General features: G+C 42.6%; 4 protein-coding genes across 5 annotated transcripts; 1 reads left to right on the top strand and 3 right to left on the bottom strand.

Moving 5' to 3' along the window:
• Positions 1-124: 124 nt before the first annotated feature.
• Positions 125-7967, bottom strand: LOC135369878 (protein brambleberry-like). Its single transcript, XM_064603455.1, has 12 exons — positions 7611-7967; positions 7400-7528; positions 7163-7324; positions 6530-6776; positions 5603-5719; positions 5027-5206; positions 4121-4327; positions 3963-4047; positions 3323-3414; positions 3053-3252; positions 1460-1542; positions 125-1373 (listed from the first exon to the last, which is right to left on the bottom strand). Exons 1-12 carry the CDS (start codon positions 7857-7859, stop codon positions 1217-1219), a joined length of 1908 nt encoding a protein of 635 aa, XP_064459525.1. The 5' UTR covers positions 7860-7967; the 3' UTR covers positions 125-1216.
• Positions 7968-8490: 523 nt separating this feature from the next.
• Positions 8491-10167, bottom strand: LOC135369884 (sperm-associated antigen 7 homolog). The gene is made up of 7 exons (XM_064603461.1): positions 10059-10167; positions 9915-9982; positions 9714-9802; positions 9545-9629; positions 9395-9484; positions 9178-9334; positions 8491-9123 (listed from the first exon to the last, which is right to left on the bottom strand). The coding sequence occupies exons 1-7, from the start codon at positions 10138-10140 to the stop codon at positions 8978-8980; spliced, it is 717 nt and encodes a 238-aa protein (XP_064459531.1). The 5' UTR covers positions 10141-10167; the 3' UTR covers positions 8491-8977.
• A 153-nt stretch (positions 10168-10320) lies between these two features.
• On the top strand, positions 10321-12249 carry LOC135369885 (NADH dehydrogenase [ubiquinone] 1 beta subcomplex subunit 5, mitochondrial-like). The gene is made up of 4 exons (XM_064603462.1): positions 10321-10436; positions 10852-11060; positions 11146-11252; positions 12034-12249. Exons 1-4 carry the CDS (start codon positions 10346-10348, stop codon positions 12173-12175), a joined length of 549 nt encoding a protein of 182 aa, XP_064459532.1. The 5' UTR covers positions 10321-10345; the 3' UTR covers positions 12176-12249.
• A 1521-nt stretch (positions 12250-13770) lies between these two features.
• Positions 13771-16825, bottom strand: LOC135370554 (retinal rod rhodopsin-sensitive cGMP 3',5'-cyclic phosphodiesterase subunit delta). 2 transcript variants are annotated; one of them, XM_064604337.1, is made up of 6 exons: positions 16670-16825; positions 16384-16446; positions 16143-16168; positions 15914-16039; positions 15742-15847; positions 13771-15364 (listed from the first exon to the last, which is right to left on the bottom strand). In XM_064604337.1, the coding sequence occupies exons 1-6, from the start codon at positions 16708-16710 to the stop codon at positions 15283-15285; spliced, it is 444 nt and encodes a 147-aa protein (XP_064460407.1). In that variant the 5' UTR covers positions 16711-16825; the 3' UTR covers positions 13771-15282. The 2 variants fall into 2 exon arrangements, with proteins under 2 accessions (XP_064460407.1, XP_064460406.1); XM_064604336.1 differs by having other exon boundaries at positions 13771-13991.
• Between the last annotated feature and the right edge of the window lie 166 nt (positions 16826-16991).

The following is a 16991-nucleotide window of genomic DNA, read 5'->3' as shown; positions in this document are numbered from 1 at the left end:
TTGTTTTCCTTCAAAGCACACTACTTTCCTAGGTAAACGGAGCAGTGTTCAATAGAGTCACTAAATAAGCTACGATTGCGTAGCTTATTTGTGTGCTTATAGTGTTCAATGGTGAACCAAAGTGTCCAGAAAAATAGTGCGCATTTATTTTGTACAGCTCGCTATGTTACAAACTGTGGAGCACTTTCACATGAGCAACGATGATGTTGCCATGGCGTTGGCTGCGTGCCAGTAACAAAGGTTGTGTGTGCTTTTGGGCATACAATACGTGTCATGAATTTAAGTTTATCCAAAAAACATTTAATGCAATCATCACAAAAAATGGACTTGTATATCCTCAGAATACATTTGGTTGGGATAAAATGTGCATAAATAAAATATGTACACAAATCAAGATGTGTAAAGACTAGTAATTATTTTAAAAGACGAAGGATACTCTTTAAAAACATTAAAGAGTCACTGCTGAAGCTAAAATCAGACCTGTTCATTTGTTTGTTCACTGTTGCTTTAGTGAATAAGTGCAAAGGTAAAAAAAGAAAAAAGCCAAGCAAGCAGCAGCTTCTGAAGCAGAAGCATTAAAATTCCATCCTAGTGCACGTTCTCTGCCGCACATATTCTACGAGTAAAAGTATATAAAAGTATACACACTTCCACACTGTTCACTTTAGTGAAATTCTCAAGTCAGTCTCTTGCAGTGTATAAAGCAAGATACCGTAGATTTTAGTTTGTGTTGGCCTTACAAAGCAAGTTTGTCTACCATTGGTTGAAAGTCATGCTGCATCAGAAGAGGTCTTCCACCAGCAGTACTCGTAAGGCTTCTTCTCTATAATTACAGGGCATTTCTTGTGTCCCTTGAAAGTTATGTGTTGTCTTTAGCTGCCTTTGCACAGGTATCATCTACTGGGAATATTATTAGAAGTAGCAACGGTGGTGTATGATATTGGTTCAATTAGTACTCTCCTATCACCTACTGCTCAATTCTTAGAGTCTTGTGTGTTACGCTAAAATCTGGTAAAAATCCATATTTTAAGGGTATAAATCCATCCATATAAATCTGGTATAAATCCATCGTATAGATTGCGTCCTAAAAACAGAGATGCAAGATACAATGTAGGAAAAAGCAGTAGGAATGACTACTTCAAATACCTAAAAAATGTTGGCATCCTTTCAGCCTTCATGCACAAAAATTCATTAAAACATTAAATAAGAACTACTTTTAGGCGCGTAGCAAGCTGGTCTCGTCGTCCCCGTTCTCCGCATGGTGATAGCAGTAGTCCTGTCCCTTCAGGCACGTTCCCTTGCAAGGTGCGCCAGACTTGTTCAATCCGCTGCAGATGCGCCTGTTGCTCAGCCTGGACAGGTTAGAACCGGTACTGGAAGAGGTGAATAGCTAATGAAGCAAATGACTACAGACTCAAGCCCCCGCTACTATCTGCACTGTATTCTGAATACACTTCACCTTCTTGCTGGAGACACTCTGCGATTACGGGATGGGACATCGAGATAGCTGAGCAGGTCTCGCCTGATCATACTGGCTCTGGCCTAAGAAAAGAAAGAAGAAGCAGAAGAAGAAAAAAAAAAAGAACAAGGTACCAGTGATGGTCAGTAGTTAAACTAACTGATTGTAGTTAAAAAGTAGTTATCAACTACTTGCAGAAATGTAGTGGAACCAACTACTTATTAAACTACCATTTCGAGTAGTTACCTACAGTAGTTAGGTCACTGCAGGCACCAACTACTTCAGATTTTCTCGCACGCTTTACGGCACGATTGTGCTTCCGACTTTTACCTCGAACTACTTGTTTGATGAGAACGGAGGTGCAGAGCAATTGTGTCGTGCATACGTACTAAGTCTTCACTTTTATCACTGCTTGTGATTCATATTTAGGTGTCCAAGAGCACTATAGGCTGGCATCGGTGTTGATGAACAACGTTAAGTGGTTATAGATGTAGTTAAAATACATTGCAGTCGTTAAAGAAGTAGTTTTAACTACCTCCCTTGAAGAGTAGTTGAACTACTACTGAAACTACTCCATCGCGAAGTACTTAGTAGCTATAATTAAACCACTGTAGAAGTAGTTAGTGGCCATCACTGCAAGATACAAATATTAAGACCTGTGCACACGTGCAGCGTGCATGTCTGTGGTGTACAAGTAAAAGTTAGCAGCCCTCAGGTAGAAGTTACAAGGAACCTGCTACTTTCTTCAGTAAGTAGGGGCAGGGTAATAAGCTAATTTTTGGGTGACCACTCTTGGAGAAAGCTGTAAGGTGTAAGTAGGTTGCTCAGATTATGCCATATTTTTGCACACATCAGCTTTTAAATGCCATTTTGTGTTCTTCAGAGCACCATGGATATTTTAACTCATTTACAATTACACGTTTTAAACAGAAGCATCTTGTGGTGACAATGTCCCAACTTGCTCCCGAAACTAGCAAAATTTCGCACACGTGTGGACTGTGTGCATATATTTTGAGTCGCTATAGGATTTTTTTTCCCCTCTCATCAGCCTCGATAATATAAACCACAAGAGTCTTTTACAGTGATGCACGAATTAGATTCCATTTGTAAACGTCCCACACTGAGATGCCATCATTTTTCTTGTGTTTTGACAGTGATGATCATTAATTGCTACACTACTAGCACACACACACACACAGTATGCTTCCTATGATACATAGAGCCTGAAGTTTTCAGGAAATATTTTTTTTCAAAATTCGGGGTGTAAAAATCGGGTAAATAAACGTGTGCACTAAATTCATGCGAATTCGGGTGAAAAAACTTCCATTACGCTAAAATCAGGGGGAAATCGGGCTCAGTTATTCAAACTAACTGTAGCGGTTTGGTACAAACGGTGATGTAACTGCATTTGCTGCAAAAAAGCAAGTTAATGCATTCCTACAGACATCCCAGTGAGGGGAATCTGCCGGGCAAAAATCGGGTTTCACCCTAAAGGGTGAACCTTCAATTCGGGGTGCAAATTCGGGGAAGAATCGGGTAAAACCCTAAAACTTCATGCTCTAATGATACAGTGGCTGACTGTAATGTACTGACCGGTGCAAAACACTGTGGTGATGGTGGTGACATTGGTGTAGAAGTGCTCGGAGCCAGGGAGTTGCAGACTTCATCCAGGACAGAACTTGAATTCAAAGCATTGCCATCATTTTCCTTGCCCTCCCGATGCCCGTCAACAAGATCCTCCAAGGTGCTACTAGCGCTGCTAGAATTCCGTCTGTGGCTGGACCGACGGGTTGCTGTGAACACAGACTCGTTATCGAAATCAAAGTGGTTCGAAGTGTGGCGCTAGTGTACAAACGGGCTTACCTGGCACAAGGAGCTCTGCAGGGGAGTCGCCGGAATGTATGTTAGTGTGGGTCGCTGTAGCTTCTTTGTACCGTGCATGAACTGGATGTGTGCTACATTTAAAAATAAATTCCTTATGTGAATCTGATAAAACTTGCAAGCTACGAGATAGCACGACATACGAATTATCTTTCTCTGTATCAAACTACAGTATCGGAATGATAAAAACCGTATCATGGAATGAAAAAAGGGGACGAGTTTGTACGTTGGCTGGAGCACCTGCCTTTGCCAGCTGTGGGAGCCCACCCCAAAGGAAGTTTCACTGTACATGGGGAAGGATCTCAATATAGTTAAAAGTATGTATATGTATATAACACGAAAAAATTATGCATCTGCCGTCCTTCAACTGGATTATCACTGGCAGAGATGATGTTTCCCAGTTGATGAATTACGAAGATATGTAGAACCCAGTTTCCAAAGTAGCCAGTAAGGGCGTCGACTCTTAACATCAGGGTTTTCGTACAAAATAATATCAGTTGGCAGAAGAAGCACATATCAAGTAGAGTTGTGTATCTTGGTTAGAAACACCTCTATTAGGGATGAAAACCAAACTTGCAGGACTGAACTGTGTCTACGACACTTTACGTCACAGCATGCTTACCTTGCATCCGAACAAGCTTTGTCGTCGAGCGCAGGAACAAAGCGATGACTGCGTACCTTCCCTATGACCCGCGTCACGCCTTCCACTGCGATTAAATTAATTTTTAGGTGATTTTTAAAGAACGCATGTCCCCGTTTCTACGCGTGCACTGTACGTACCCGAGAGAAACATGATGAGAAGCAGTGAAAGGCTGGCAAAGTTGAGGCAACAGCTCTGCCTGATTTCCGCCACCGCGTTCATGGGTACCACGAGCAGCATCACGACGCGAGAAGTCATCGGGACTCTCAAGAACGCAGCCAGAGACATGGCTGACAGCAAGTAGAGGACGTGGGACACGCAGATGCACACTGTTGACAGCTGATTATCTGCAGGAGATGAAGATTATCTACGCTGTAACAACGTTTCACACACTTTAACGGAGCAGCGAACTTTTTTTTTGGCTTCGGCAGGTTGTGCAAAAATATGACGTCCGCTGCTGCGGAAAGTATGATCGTGGCCAACCTGTTGCAGACAGGGTTGCCACCTTTCGTAGCGAAAAATACCGGCTGAGGGAGAGGAGGTGGAATAGAGGGAAAGGGAAAGTGGGTGAAGCGTGAAGAGTATACAGAGAGGGAGAAAAAGAAAGACAACAATGATAATAATAATGAATAACTAAGAAGACGACTGGTGACTACGGAGTTGGGTCCGTGCTCCAGATTTATTCGAGCTGTAGTGGAATGTGAAACGAAAAAACCCTGTAAAAGCCCCTACGAAACGTGTTGAGCCACAAATACCGGCAAAAGGCTGCCGGTATCATCTTTCTACCGGCAGAGCGAGCAAATAACCGGCCGTGCTGGTATAATACCGGCCTGGTGGCAACCCTAGTTGCGCATGCTTTAATCTGCAAAACGTCTAGATACCCCCCCTAGCTACGGAATGCCAACACCTCACTCACTCACACCTGCCTTAGATGCTAATCTGATTGGATATCCCTTTTTCCACATTTTTCCCATGTTCTATTTAGATGTCACTAAAAACGAACGTAATTTGCGGATAAAATTAAAAGGCAAAAATTATGCGCTCACCAGTGCCTTGCAGGAGGTTTGCCACCCAGCTGAGTTTTCCATCAACTTCTAACCTTGTCTTCTCCACAACCGTGAATAAATATGCTATGGAGGCATTTATCTGAGACAAGCTCTCCAGTGTTTCCTTCAAGTGTTCCGCGGCAACGTGGTGTCGGCCCAGTATCTTCTTTGTGCTGTTGTCTGTTATGAAAAGAGTATAATGTATTCAGACAGCAGTGTGGAAGTCAATATACAGGGTGTTTGCTCTAACGTGTCCAGAAATTATATTTAAAGCGAGCGATAAAAGAAAAGCAAGCGGTACTTTTCTGCTACTTGAGTAAGAAACAGGTACTGCTTCACTATAGTAGCACCTGTTTCTTATAGTCAAGTAGCTGAAAAGTAGCGCTTGTTTCTCTTTTACCGCTCGCTTTAAATATAATTTCTGGACACGTTAGAGCAAACACCCTGTGTATTGAACATGGCCATTGACCACACCACTCCTGAACTATTGTTCCGAGGTTAATGCTTCCGCATTTAACGGGTAATATCGGATAAAACCGTGGACATTAATAAAACTAGTGGCCGACGAAAACGTACCAATCTTCTCGTACACGAGCTTAGCTTTCTCCTGCACAACCGAGAGGTCTCTCAGAAGGTCACGATGACTGCTTTGGCGCTGTTGTTCGTTTTGCAGCATCGTGCTACTGGCATTATCTGTAGGAACCAGAGGAGGAGGTTTCGTGAAATATCAAGATACCAAGATATCCGATTCCACATCAACGACTTCACACATACATACCATCTTACACATACGCCACAATCTGCAAATAACCCCGAGAATGAGAATGAGTGTCTGCTAGTGTAGCCAATGATCTTGGGCTCTCCCTGGTCTCAGGGCTGCTTACAATTTGCAGCACCATATTGTCCTTTCGACAATAACACACAATAACCTCAGATGGAACTTTTGCATGTGGTTTAAAATGAAGTAGTAGACAAAAAAAAAAACATTTTAATGGGCTTGGTTCACATTCAGGTACAAGAGTTCCATTTATGTTCATCTGAAGGACTTGCATGCACAAATACTGGACTCTAGCATGTGCTCAGAGCACCGCTGAGGCTACTGAGGGCGCCGCTGCGGAAATGCAAGCAAGCCAGGGAATGTACCTATGTATGTTCACGCTGGTTCACAAAAGGGTCAGACTGGTTTTTTAAAAAATTGAAATAATTTAAGATTCACATCTTAGGCGACCTATGTGTATCAGTACGCTGTGTGCAAATAGTATGAAAGAGTAGATCTACACATAAGACTAGCTTGAAAAAAAAAAAAAAAAAAAAAAAAAGAGTAGCAGCACGGTACACTGCATGCTTCCTAGTAGCAGTTGCATATAGTGATCACATAATTATTGTGGCAAGGTTCTAATCCACACAGGATAACTTTCCCATAGGTATAGGGTATTTTTCCCATGGTACTGATGAAAAACATAACAGGCGCATCTTACAAAAGACATGCTATGAATTGCTTACCGAGTCTTTTGCGAACGTCCTCCGTCATAGCAGCCAGTTCTTTCTGGCCCGCAGCTATAAGGGCTTTTTCTTTCGTGAGTTGCTCCAAATTGTCTTCAACAAAAGTCTGAATCTTGCCCTGCGACTGGGTAAGGCGTTCCTGCTCCAGTAAAAGTTTTACATGACCGGAAGCCACAGCGTCCAGCGTTTCACTGGTCAACGAACTGACTTTCTGCTGACTTCGTTCCAGCTCGGACATGGCTCTGACCTGTAAACAGTACAACACACACACACTCTCTCGTTGAGGTCACATGTTTTGATGTTGGTGGAATTAACGTGCAACACGCTGCAGCAAATTTTACCCGAGATAACCACGAAAGCTTAGAAACAGTGATCAATTGAAGTGACTTAATTGATAATATAGATTGTTTAATTTCTCGGTTTCACTTCATGACCCATAGTTAAAGATCTGCTTGGTTTCAGATTACATTGAATATTTATTTTGTAAATTATTCCCTTTGCGCTAACTACGTTGTTTGCATTCTGTTTCTTACAAACTTGAAAAAGAAGCAGGTTCATATAAGTTTAGGAAAAGTTATTGGCGCGCACATAATATGTGCTACACTAAAATGCCACAAAAAATATCCCACTTACTTGTTGTTCCGACGACCACACGAGCTTATTGACGGTCATTTCAGTCTTGGCATAGAACTGTTGCTGTCTTGTTGAGAAACAGACGGCACGTGCCCTGTTGCTTACCAAGTGGTACGAATTCCAGGTGTGCTGGTCCATATTTCTGGTGCAGTCGCGAAGCGTCTGCAAGACAACATTATCAGGGTACCCTAGGGTACAAGTATCACTTACCTATGTCTCCTCGGTTAATTCCCTTACCATTTCATCAGTGCATGGAAATGTAGGACGACCTTCAACAGCAGATTGGCAATTCAACAGGCGAACGCTGAGTTTTCCCATTTCCTCTTCGGTCATTGAACTGCACGAACCCTTCAGGCTCAAGAATATCTTTGAAAGAGAGAAGGGCAACCCCAATTAACTGATTAACTAATTAACTGATACTACAAAGCAGCACGGACAGCTGTCTTACCCTGTGATGACAAACGTCTAATGACGACAGCTTCAGACCGTACTTCTTCCCTTCTTGCAAAAACTCATCATCGGCTGACTTCATCTCAAATGGCACGAGGACTTTTGTACCGTCTTTGTTGAAGTCGTGAGGCTCGCTGTCGTCTGTTACGACACTGGACCTGCCTAAAAACCAGTCGAAGAAACATTCGCTCTGCACAGCGGTCCCAGCAAGGACTATGAACATAAGGAGGAATGTGCGGAAACACATTTCTCGTTTTTCAATGTGCAGTAAACGTTCTAAAAAGAAAAAAATTCACACGTAACTGAAAACATGCACACAACCCCTTTTAAACAGCGACGGAAAAACACAAGATCACCATTGTCGTAAGTCACGCCTGCCTATTGGTCACTGGAAACCGAAACAATATTTTTCATTGGCCGATGCGCCACACACGATAACAGCGCCATTGCGGTACCAAAATTAACGATCCATAACGAAAAAAGACTAGCGACTACGGAAGGACGACAAGAAAACGCACATGAACAAAAATGAAGTGAGGATGAACGAGAATGCAAATCCTGATCAAGAAAACTTATCAGACACACTCGTTTTCGTCTTGCTTTCCTTTTTTTTTTGTTTTGTGCAAAGCTGTGTCGCAATGTTCGAAAATGTAATTCACTCCACGATTTCACACTCAAAACAAACACTTTCTGGCTGTTCAAGCTCAGCTCCGTATCGCTTCGGTCGATCACTTTGTTTGGTGTAATTTGGATGAAAACCATCCAAAACATATGAATATCAGCTAGAAGTGACATTCCCTTGGCCATCCCAAATGGTGGAATGCCCATTCGCATAAGAAATACAAGAAGACAGTCATTACAGAGCTTATTCAACAGTGTCATCTTCTTTGTTTTATTCAGTAACCCATGGGGAGAAATGTCACAACCCATTTTAAACATTGTTTCATATTGTACAGAGAATCAAGCCAACACTGTGAGGGCTAAGCAAATACCTTTTGGTGACAATCTACACAAGCAAATTGTCAAGCTGGACACAACCATAAGTACAAGTAAAACAAAACAAAAGCTCGAGCACGTTACAGCTTATGTATAAATTGCAACTATTAATGCCCCTAAAAGACATAGTTGTACAGCTGGTGTACAGTTGTGAAGTTCATCACCATTCAATATCTTTGTACTCTGCTTTCCGAAGGGCAACCTGACCATCTAAATCTGTTCAGTTAACTAAAGCGAAATGTTACTTCTCTCACTTTTTGCTATGTAATAGTTTATAGTTGCTCTACAGGTAATGTTTTGTGACTGTATGGCTAAAAGATGTCGTTATACGACAACAAGGAACAGATTGCATTACAGAAATCCCTTTCTCTATGTCTGTTCAAGTGCTTCATGTTGTGTCTCTTGTTCTGAGAGACCTTCATTTGAAGCGCTGTCAGTTTTCTGCTTCTTTTTTGCTCGTATGTCGGCCAGTGTTTGCTCAATGGTGCGCACATCCTTCTTGTTCTGGCTGGGAACTTTGAAGGAAGAAAGAATATAAATTTTCAATCAACATAATAAACTTTCCATACCAAAGCCAAACTGTTTATTCGGTGTCGTAATCTTGGCAGCGTCCTTGCCTGACTCCTTTCCTAAGAGTTTTTGGTACTTTTCGTGATAGTCTGTCTGTGGTGCAGAGCCCTTGCTCGTGCTTCTTGTTGACTGCGCTAGGGCCTCAGCTTCCAGTTCCTGCGCCACAAAGAAAAATTTGAATCAAGCCGCTGAACAAAAACATTTGGACATTGTAACCTTCTGTTTTGCAGCGGCTTTGGCTTTCTCCGGGTCCCATTCTTCACCTCTTCGGTATGCCGCTAGCTCGTCGTCAAGCGGTGCAAATTCCTGGCGATTAATTGAAGATTAAAGTGAAAATTGATGATCAGCGCCACAGACGTTCTCTACCTTTTTAAAGACCATGACATGACGGCTGACATCCTCTTCGCCGAATGAAAATGCAGTCAATCCAGCTATATCAGCAACGTCGTGACTGAGAAGATAAAACAAGAGAGCATTCTCGATTTACGTGATTACGACAACTGTTTGCTGAATGCAAACGAACCAGACAACGTACATTATAGTCCTGTACACTTTAGACATAGGCTGAAACTTGTGCTTCTGTTTTTCTGGATTTTGAATGAATTTGTTGATTTGTTCCTCTATCTTGGATCGTAGCGGCGTGAAAGAAAAAGCAGGTTAGGACGAGGCACTGACCATGTGAGACCCTGTAACGAGCTTCCAATACAAAAAAATCATCCCTGCACAGCTCGCTTACCTGATCTCGAAACTTTCTCAACTTCGCCTTCTCCTCGGCCTCCCTCTTTTGTAACTCCTCGCGTTGTTCTGAAATGTTCAGTTTCGATGTCTGTCACTTTGTAGTGGAAGAATTGGAGTTTCTTTAAGGGAAAATTGCACTCACTTTTAATAAGATTCTTTTGTTTGTCCCCTACTGTCGGGGGTTTGTCCATGGAGCTCAAAATAGAACCAAGGAGGTCCGCCATGATGATGCCCTGCGCAAGGCATTTCGGGCATTTCGGGCCTCGATGCCGCGATGCACTTTCACCAGAATAAGTTAAAAGAGTAATAAAAAAGAAAACATAGAGAATTATTTATGTATATTTTCAACCAAAAACGTATTTTCGCTCCCATTTCGTCAATATTGCTAACACGTAAACGGCTTGTTCACGTGATTAGACAAGATTAAAAATGGCGGCGCTCAGCGTCTTGCGTGCTGCTAGGAGCCTCCAACCCATTTTGTTTAAACAGTGCTTACTTAACTCAAGGCAGCCATGCACTCGTAAGCATTTCTACACCTTCAATATTGCTACGCATGTCGTAAGAAGCAAACAGTGCACTGTCTCCATGTCCTTCGGTGACCTCTCCGTTCTTTCTCAACTGTACTGTAGCAATGTTTTCATTCCTCTGTGCAGTCCTTTAACGTAGCAAAGGCCACCGGCACAGGTTTGCAAGAAGCGCGTGACAATGTAATCAGTGCACTGTGCACCTGTTGTAAATAGAAAAAAAGCATGATGACTGAAAAGGCCGACTTAAGGGAGGCTAGCTTGAGGCACCACTTTGGAGCCTCGCTTTGCTTCTCGATGACTACAAATCCTGAAGCGAAAACGTCTGATCTTTGTAAATGTAAATCACGTGGCCAGGGACATGTTTCGCACTTCTACGACATTACTTTCTCTCATCTTTTTGTTTTACAGTCGCTCTGAGACAGATGTCAGAACGGCGGATGCAAATAAAGAGCTCGAGCTACGCGTGGCATCTATTTAAAGATAAGGTACACTTTTACTTAATGCTGGGAGTCATACCTCTCGGGACGCTCATCTTCCTCGTCAACGTCTTCATTGGTCCGCCTGAGCTGGCAGAAATTCCAGAGGGTTACGAGCCAAAACCCTGGGAATATTTCAATGTGAGCACATGCCCAGCTTTACCAGAAAGGGAAACCTAGCGTCTGCCAAAAACACTCTCTTCCTGTCTGCTCCTTTTTTTTCTAGCACCCTATCAAGAGGTTTTTTGCCAGGTACGTCTACCCCTATCCCCAGCAAAATTACGAGAAGATGATGCACTACCTTCAAACTGAGCATGAACGGGTGCAACTGAGGTAACTATACATTATTTCCAATCTGACATACTGAAATGTGTTGAACCATACCGCCCCTGGCGATGAAACTCCACAATGGTGGTCACAAAATAAAGTCGTCTGTTGTTGAATCATACCAATGGTAGCCAGTCTTATGCTCGTGTAATACCCAGTCACACTAGCATTTGAATGCGCACGCTACGTACGTCAGTTTGCGTCGTCTGTTTAAGTTTTACCATAAAAAAAAGGCATCTATAGTGACATAGTGCAAGGCAAAGAAACAATTTTGGAATTTTAGTTATGTTTGAAATGTTCATTATTGAAACTATTAATTTAATATGGGCTTCTGTATGACCATGTTACGGTGCAGACACTGTACCGGTGTGTAGGGTTGCCACCATACGTAGTGAAAAATACAGGCTGAGGGAGAGGAGGAAAGGCTCGCGGGAAAGGGAAGTGAGTGAGGGGTGGAAGAGCACACACAGAAAACGAGAGAGAGAGAGAGAGAGAGAGCTCAAGATAATACGAGGAAACATATGTTCCTGTGTGTAATAATAATAATAATGAATAACTAAGGAAATAACTGGTGACTGCGGAGTTGGGTCTATGCTCCAGATTTATTCGAGCTGTAGCCCATATGAAAGGTCTTGAGCCACAAATACCGGCAACCGGCAGAGCGAGCAAATAACCGGCCGTGCCGGTATAATACCGGCCTGGTGGCAACCCTAAGTTTACACGGTGTTGCAGTTCTTTGAAGGACCAATTTTCCTGCGGGTGATTGACACAGTTTTTCATGTTACAGAGCTATCGAAGAGAAAGTAAGATTCCTGATGAAGGAACGTGGTGACTACCAGTCGTGGTACTACATCCCGTACGAGAGCAAGTATACCAAAGCAGACTTGAGAGATGCAGAGGCGAACGCAGACGCGGCAGGAGATCTTTAAAATACCCCTGTTGAACTTGGAGCTGATGTAGAAATCGGGAGTTTCGGTTTACTAGAATAAACTAGTGTTTTTCATTTCGTCCCTTGTCTCGCTCATTGTTTTGGCATGTTCGAATTAATCTATGATAAGTAGAACCTGAAGTTTTTGGGAAATATTTCTCTCTAAATTCGGGGGGTAAATAAACGTGCGCACTAAATTCATGCGAATTCGGGTGAAAAAACTTCCAGTGTGCTAAATTCGGGGAGAAATCAGGCTCAGATACTCAAACTAACTGTAGTGGTTTGGTACAAGTGGTGCTGTCACTGCATTTGCTGCCAAACAAGTTAGTGTGCATTCCTACAGACGGTTCAGTGAGGGCAATTTGCCGGGTAAAGATCGGGGTTTCACTCTAAAGAGGTAACCTCCAATTCGGGGTGCGAATTCGAGGAAGCTCGCTTCTTTTTTCACTTTCTCTGCCATTTCTCCCTGTGCAGCAGACGACGGTTCTGTAAACCAATCAGAGGGCTGTACCGTAGCGACGTCAAACCGACCCGGGCGGCTAGTTGTGGGCATTGCCACCATTGGACACGGTCGCGATTTTCAAAATCGATATGGTTAAACAAGTAAGAGAAAACCTCCAGTGTTCGGGGGAACAAGGAGGACGGATGCACAAGGCACTAAACCGACAAACGGTGTCGATTGATCGAAGCGTGCTTATAAAATCTTGCCCACCAATGCCCTCTACGTAAGCACGTTTCAAGATCGAATAAGAAACGGGTGCCCGGCTATTCCATCCGTCTCTCAGTATGTGTGTCCGCTCCTAGGGTGTCGATCCTACTGCGAAATGAGACACCCTAGTGTTCCGTAAACTTTTGCCCCAAAGCTGTAAAACTCTACGCTAAGCATGGCAATACCGCGACTGTATCCAGTTATGCGTCTGGAGTCAGAGCACCGACTTTGGTAAGCAGGTCGAAAGTTTGCGTGCATGCAACCAGTGGCATAGCTAGAGGGAAAGTTTCGGGGGTTCAACCCCTCCCCTCCCACTTCCCCGAATCGACACCTTTGGCGGTGCATTTGGGAGAGGGAAAACGAGGGTGGAAGATTCTCCCTCATTTAAAGTTCCTGCAGAAACCCCTCCCGAAATATTTTTCTGACTACGCTACTGCATGCTAAACATGCATGCATTTGGGGGAGAAACTGATGCAGTGAAGACCACAAACATAAGATTGGTGCTATGGTGTGAAAAAAGTGGACAGAAATTTTACTAGAGAACGGTAATTTTTGTGGTTAGTTGGGGTTTTTTTCTTTCGGATTTTAGGCTGGGACGCGCTATTTAGCGTTGTCTGCCCGCTACAAAGGGTGCAGCCACTAGATCATCATCATCATAATAATAATAATAAACTTCAGTGAACAGATGGGACTCAGCCATGATTCTTTGAAAATGGGATGTGCCACGTTTACTTGCACCGAGTAACAATTATACAATCCGCGCCGAAATCGGAAGATCCAACAGAGACATTTTGCTCGTGGATGGTTTGTGTTCTTACTAACATTTGAGAGGCATTTTAAAGTGTTGAATGAGCACCAAATCTTGAAGGCCTGACACCTGGGGACCATGCTGCTCAGAATCATGCTTTATTGCAGAAAGCTTGTACAAGAAGCACCTCTCTGAGGTATTTGTTTTCACCTGGGAGACTGAGAACCTTTATAACTGGCACCAATTACTGACCTTGTACACGGTGGAAAATAGAGCGTATATTTTTTTTTCTTACACATTTCACTGAGGCTTCTGGTATCATGCTCCTTGTACAGGGTGTTTCGCGTGAGTAGAACCAAGCTATAAAAAAAAGAAAAAAAGTGCCTTATGCAAAGGTGAAGCCGACAGGATCTGGTTAGAACTCGTTCTGCAGAAGTCTGGATATTTTGGTATTGTGCTTAATCAATGAATTATTTGAAAATAATCGTGTTGCATTTTTAAATATTTAAACACATCACATATCACAAAAATCACATATTTCAATAAAAATTTTCTGAGCTGAGAAGAAGCTTAATTCTTAATTAATCAAAATTAATCAATAAAAATTCATTAAAACAAACTGATTAAAATTTGAAACATATTGTAGGCGGCACTCTGAATCCCGAGATTTAGTTGCTTGCAGTTCCTCTAACATATTTGCTTTGTACGCTAAAAAAATAAGCGCGCAAAATTTGATAAAAAATACCGCACAAGTGCACTGATCCGGCACTTTAATGCACTGTAATATTAGCACCCACAAGTGCACCGTGAATGAGAGAGGCCTGGTTATAGCCTGTGTTCAAGATACATGAAACACCCTGTACACGCCCTGTCCGTCTCATGACTCTAGGTTGTTGAAAGGAAACACTTACATTGTGGAAGAGAAAACTGCACTTGCTGTACCAGTTACAAACAGTGTGACATAATGTGAATATGGAAAGATGGAATGTGCAAGGAAGCTACGTGATGAGTGCATACATACAACATGACGACCAGTGTGGGGGACCAGCTTGGAGAATTTTTTCTTTTTTTTCTTACCTCGCGCAACTTTCTGCTGCACATACAAGTCTTTGAATTTCCCTGCCTTCCAGAGGTTTCGTAAGATACATCATCTACGTGAAGCTCTCTAGAGGCAAACTGTTCTATTTGCACCTACTATTTCTTCAAGCAGGGCAGCTTAATCCGCAACCACGTTGAAAGGATACTCTTAATAAGTGTTTGCAACTCACGTGCGCACCTGCCATCACACTCAATGATAATTAATTGATTGGTCGATTGATTTATTAATGTTTTATGGCACAAAAACCGCATCGGTGATCAGAAAGACGCAACTTATGCGATGAATGATGATATTTGCTCCGAAACACAAACAAAGAAATTGAGCAAAAAAATTTCTGCTGCTCCGTAACTCGACGGGAGGCAGCAGTCGCCATCGCTTGGTCTTTGGATGTGATGGCAACCGTGCTTGAATAAAACTATAAAATAAATAAACTCAAGTACAAAATGCAACATTTCGGGTCAACAGCATCGGCACACACCATAACAATAGGGCAGTGCGTAACAGCAGCAGTGCAGACACTTGAGTTCTTTGGACACCAAAATAGCCACGCCGCTATATGTAGTAGAGCCGTACTTTAGATGTGCTGACTAGGAGACCGTCGTCAAAGAATTTGGTCTCTATTACAACGTTTCCACTGAAAAAGAAGATGGTGAAGGCGTGTGTTAGGGTAGAGAGAGAAGCTGTTAGGGTAGAGAGAGAAGGGCCCTACGCAGTCTGTTCCTACGCCACAGAGGTATGTACTCATATTTAGTATTCGTGTCTATTTCATAAAGTGCTGGAGCGCAGAGCAAAAAGCAATATTTCAGCTTCGATTACCAGCTTTTGTTTACCATGTATTACGAATCATGGTTTATTTGTTTTTGTTTTTTGTGTCCTTAGGTGTTGGTTTTCAGGACTTCCGACGAGATGGTACACTGATGTAATGATTGTACTGTCTGTTCTTCAGTTCATCATGAACGGGCTTGACTGCCCACAGCTGACTCACTTTCAATCAATTAATCAATCACTTACTTCAATACATTTGCAGGCATCATCTGGGATTCTGGTGCCGCTTCTATTAATGACTGCCACGTATTGGTGGAATTCGGAATAACAAAGCCAAACTCAAAGAACCATTCTGAAAAAGAAGCAAAAAAAAAAAAAAGTTCAATCTTCCCATTCTGAAGCTACGACTTCAGCTCACCTTCGAGACAACGACCCTTGAATAAAATTTTCTGTTCGAGCCTGAACTTCTCCATGGGTTCGACGGAGGAGAAGTTTATTTCTCGCGAAACGGCTCGACATTTTAGGATCTTTTTGGGAACCCGGGCTGAAATAAATCGTCAATCATCAAGTAAATAATACAGATTTACGGAACAAATTTTAGTTTTGCTATGCAATAATTGAACATGCAGGACACTGATTACACCAACCTTCATGTTCCACTTCTGGCTTAGACCTGTTATAGAGAAAACGAACAACGCTGTAGTAAAAGAAATGTCGTTTCGACCGAATATTATACGGTAGCAGATCTCAGGCATTATTCTGCATAACTTATGATACAATGCGAATTGCCTGCTTTTGGTGCAGATGTATTGATCCCACTCACGCTTCGCGTATTAAAAAACAAACACACTGGGTGTTTCCGAAGCTCGTTTCGCTAAATATACTCACAGGTCTTCAGTGCCTTGCCAAAGTATCTTTCCAGTATCGGCATCCCTCAGATTCATCCAATTTCTGACGTTTGGTTAGGGGTTTTACGTCACACGGATAATAAACAACACCTAATACGCCCAAAAGGAAGCAACGGGAGCTCAAGCAGCTTATTGTTTGTTGTGAGCATTAACGGGAAATGATAGTGTACCGTTTTGGGGCTCAATGTTTATTAACCTTATTAGAGAATGCCGTGTTTGTGCTCGCTATGTAAAACTGGGCACCTTCTATCTGCAGTAAAGGATACAGTTTGAATCCATTGAGTATATCTTCGCCTTTCGAAGGCATTTAAATGTATGGTGTACTGTACAGGGATACACAAAAAATGTCAGAGCAGAGAAACTGCTCACGTCTTGGCCTGCAGCACCACACCGTCGCCTGGCAGCCGCTGGCAGCAGACAGGAGTAGCCATGGAACCAGAAAGCTCGGATCAAGTGATAATATTTCTTCAACTGGTGTTGTAAGAAAATGATAGGATTCGAAATATAAACGGGAAATATTAACTTACAAAAATATTACAGTTTGAGTATGCGCATAGAAATTGGAAATCTTGCTCCGCTGCTCACTGC

The sequence above is a fragment of the Ornithodoros turicata genome, chromosome 10 (assembly GCF_037126465.1).
Source record: "Ornithodoros turicata isolate Travis chromosome 10, ASM3712646v1, whole genome shotgun sequence".
NCBI classification, from domain to species: Eukaryota; Metazoa; Arthropoda; class Arachnida; order Ixodida; family Argasidae; genus Ornithodoros; species Ornithodoros turicata.
Note: the sequence above shows the minus strand (reverse complement) of the source record. Positions and strands in the feature narration are given on the sequence as shown.

What these genes read in the sequence shown, in the direction of transcription:
- LOC135369878 (XM_064603455.1), bottom strand. Translation starts at nt 7,859, where the DNA reads ATGTGTTTCCGCACATTCCTCCTTATGTTCATAGTCCTTGCTGGGACC. An exon ending in TAGACGTTTGTCATCACAGG is followed by an intron (nt 7,529 to 7,610) that starts GTAAGACAGCTG and finishes TCTCTTTCAAAG; the next exon opens with ATATTCTTGAGCCTGAAGGG. An exon ending in GGACGTTCGCAAAAGACTCG is followed by an intron (nt 5,720 to 6,529) that starts GTAAGCAATTCA and finishes TGGTTCCTACAG; the next exon opens with ATAATGCCAGTAGCACGATG.
- LOC135369884 (XM_064603461.1), bottom strand. Translation starts at nt 10,140, where the DNA reads ATGGCGGACCTCCTTGGTTCTATTTTGAGCTCCATGGACAAACCCCCG. An exon ending in TGAGAAAGTTTCGAGATCAG is followed by an intron (nt 9,803 to 9,914) that starts GTAAGCGAGCTG and finishes CTACGATCCAAG; the next exon opens with ATAGAGGAACAAATCAACAA. An exon ending in AAAGTGTACAGGACTATAAT is followed by an intron (nt 9,630 to 9,713) that starts GTACGTTGTCTG and finishes TTATCTTCTCAG; the next exon opens with TCACGACGTTGCTGATATAG.
- LOC135369885 (XM_064603462.1), top strand. Translation starts at nt 10,346, where the DNA reads ATGGCGGCGCTCAGCGTCTTGCGTGCTGCTAGGAGCCTCCAACCCATT. An exon ending in AACCCTGGGAATATTTCAAT is followed by an intron (nt 11,061 to 11,145) that starts GTGAGCACATGC and finishes TTTTTTTTCTAG; the next exon opens with CACCCTATCAAGAGGTTTTT. An exon ending in CATGAACGGGTGCAACTGAG is followed by an intron (nt 11,253 to 12,033) that starts GTAACTATACAT and finishes TTCATGTTACAG; the next exon opens with AGCTATCGAAGAGAAAGTAA.
- LOC135370554 (XM_064604336.1), bottom strand. Translation starts at nt 16,710, where the DNA reads ATGCCTTCGAAAGGCGAAGATATACTCAATGGATTCAAACT. An exon ending in TGGCAAGGCACTGAAGACCT is followed by an intron (nt 16,169 to 16,383) that starts GTGAGTATATTT and finishes TCTCTATAACAG; the next exon opens with GTCTAAGCCAGAAGTGGAAC. An exon ending in CAAGGGTCGTTGTCTCGAAG is followed by an intron (nt 15,848 to 15,913) that starts GTGAGCTGAAGT and finishes CTTCTTTTTCAG; the next exon opens with AATGGTTCTTTGAGTTTGGC.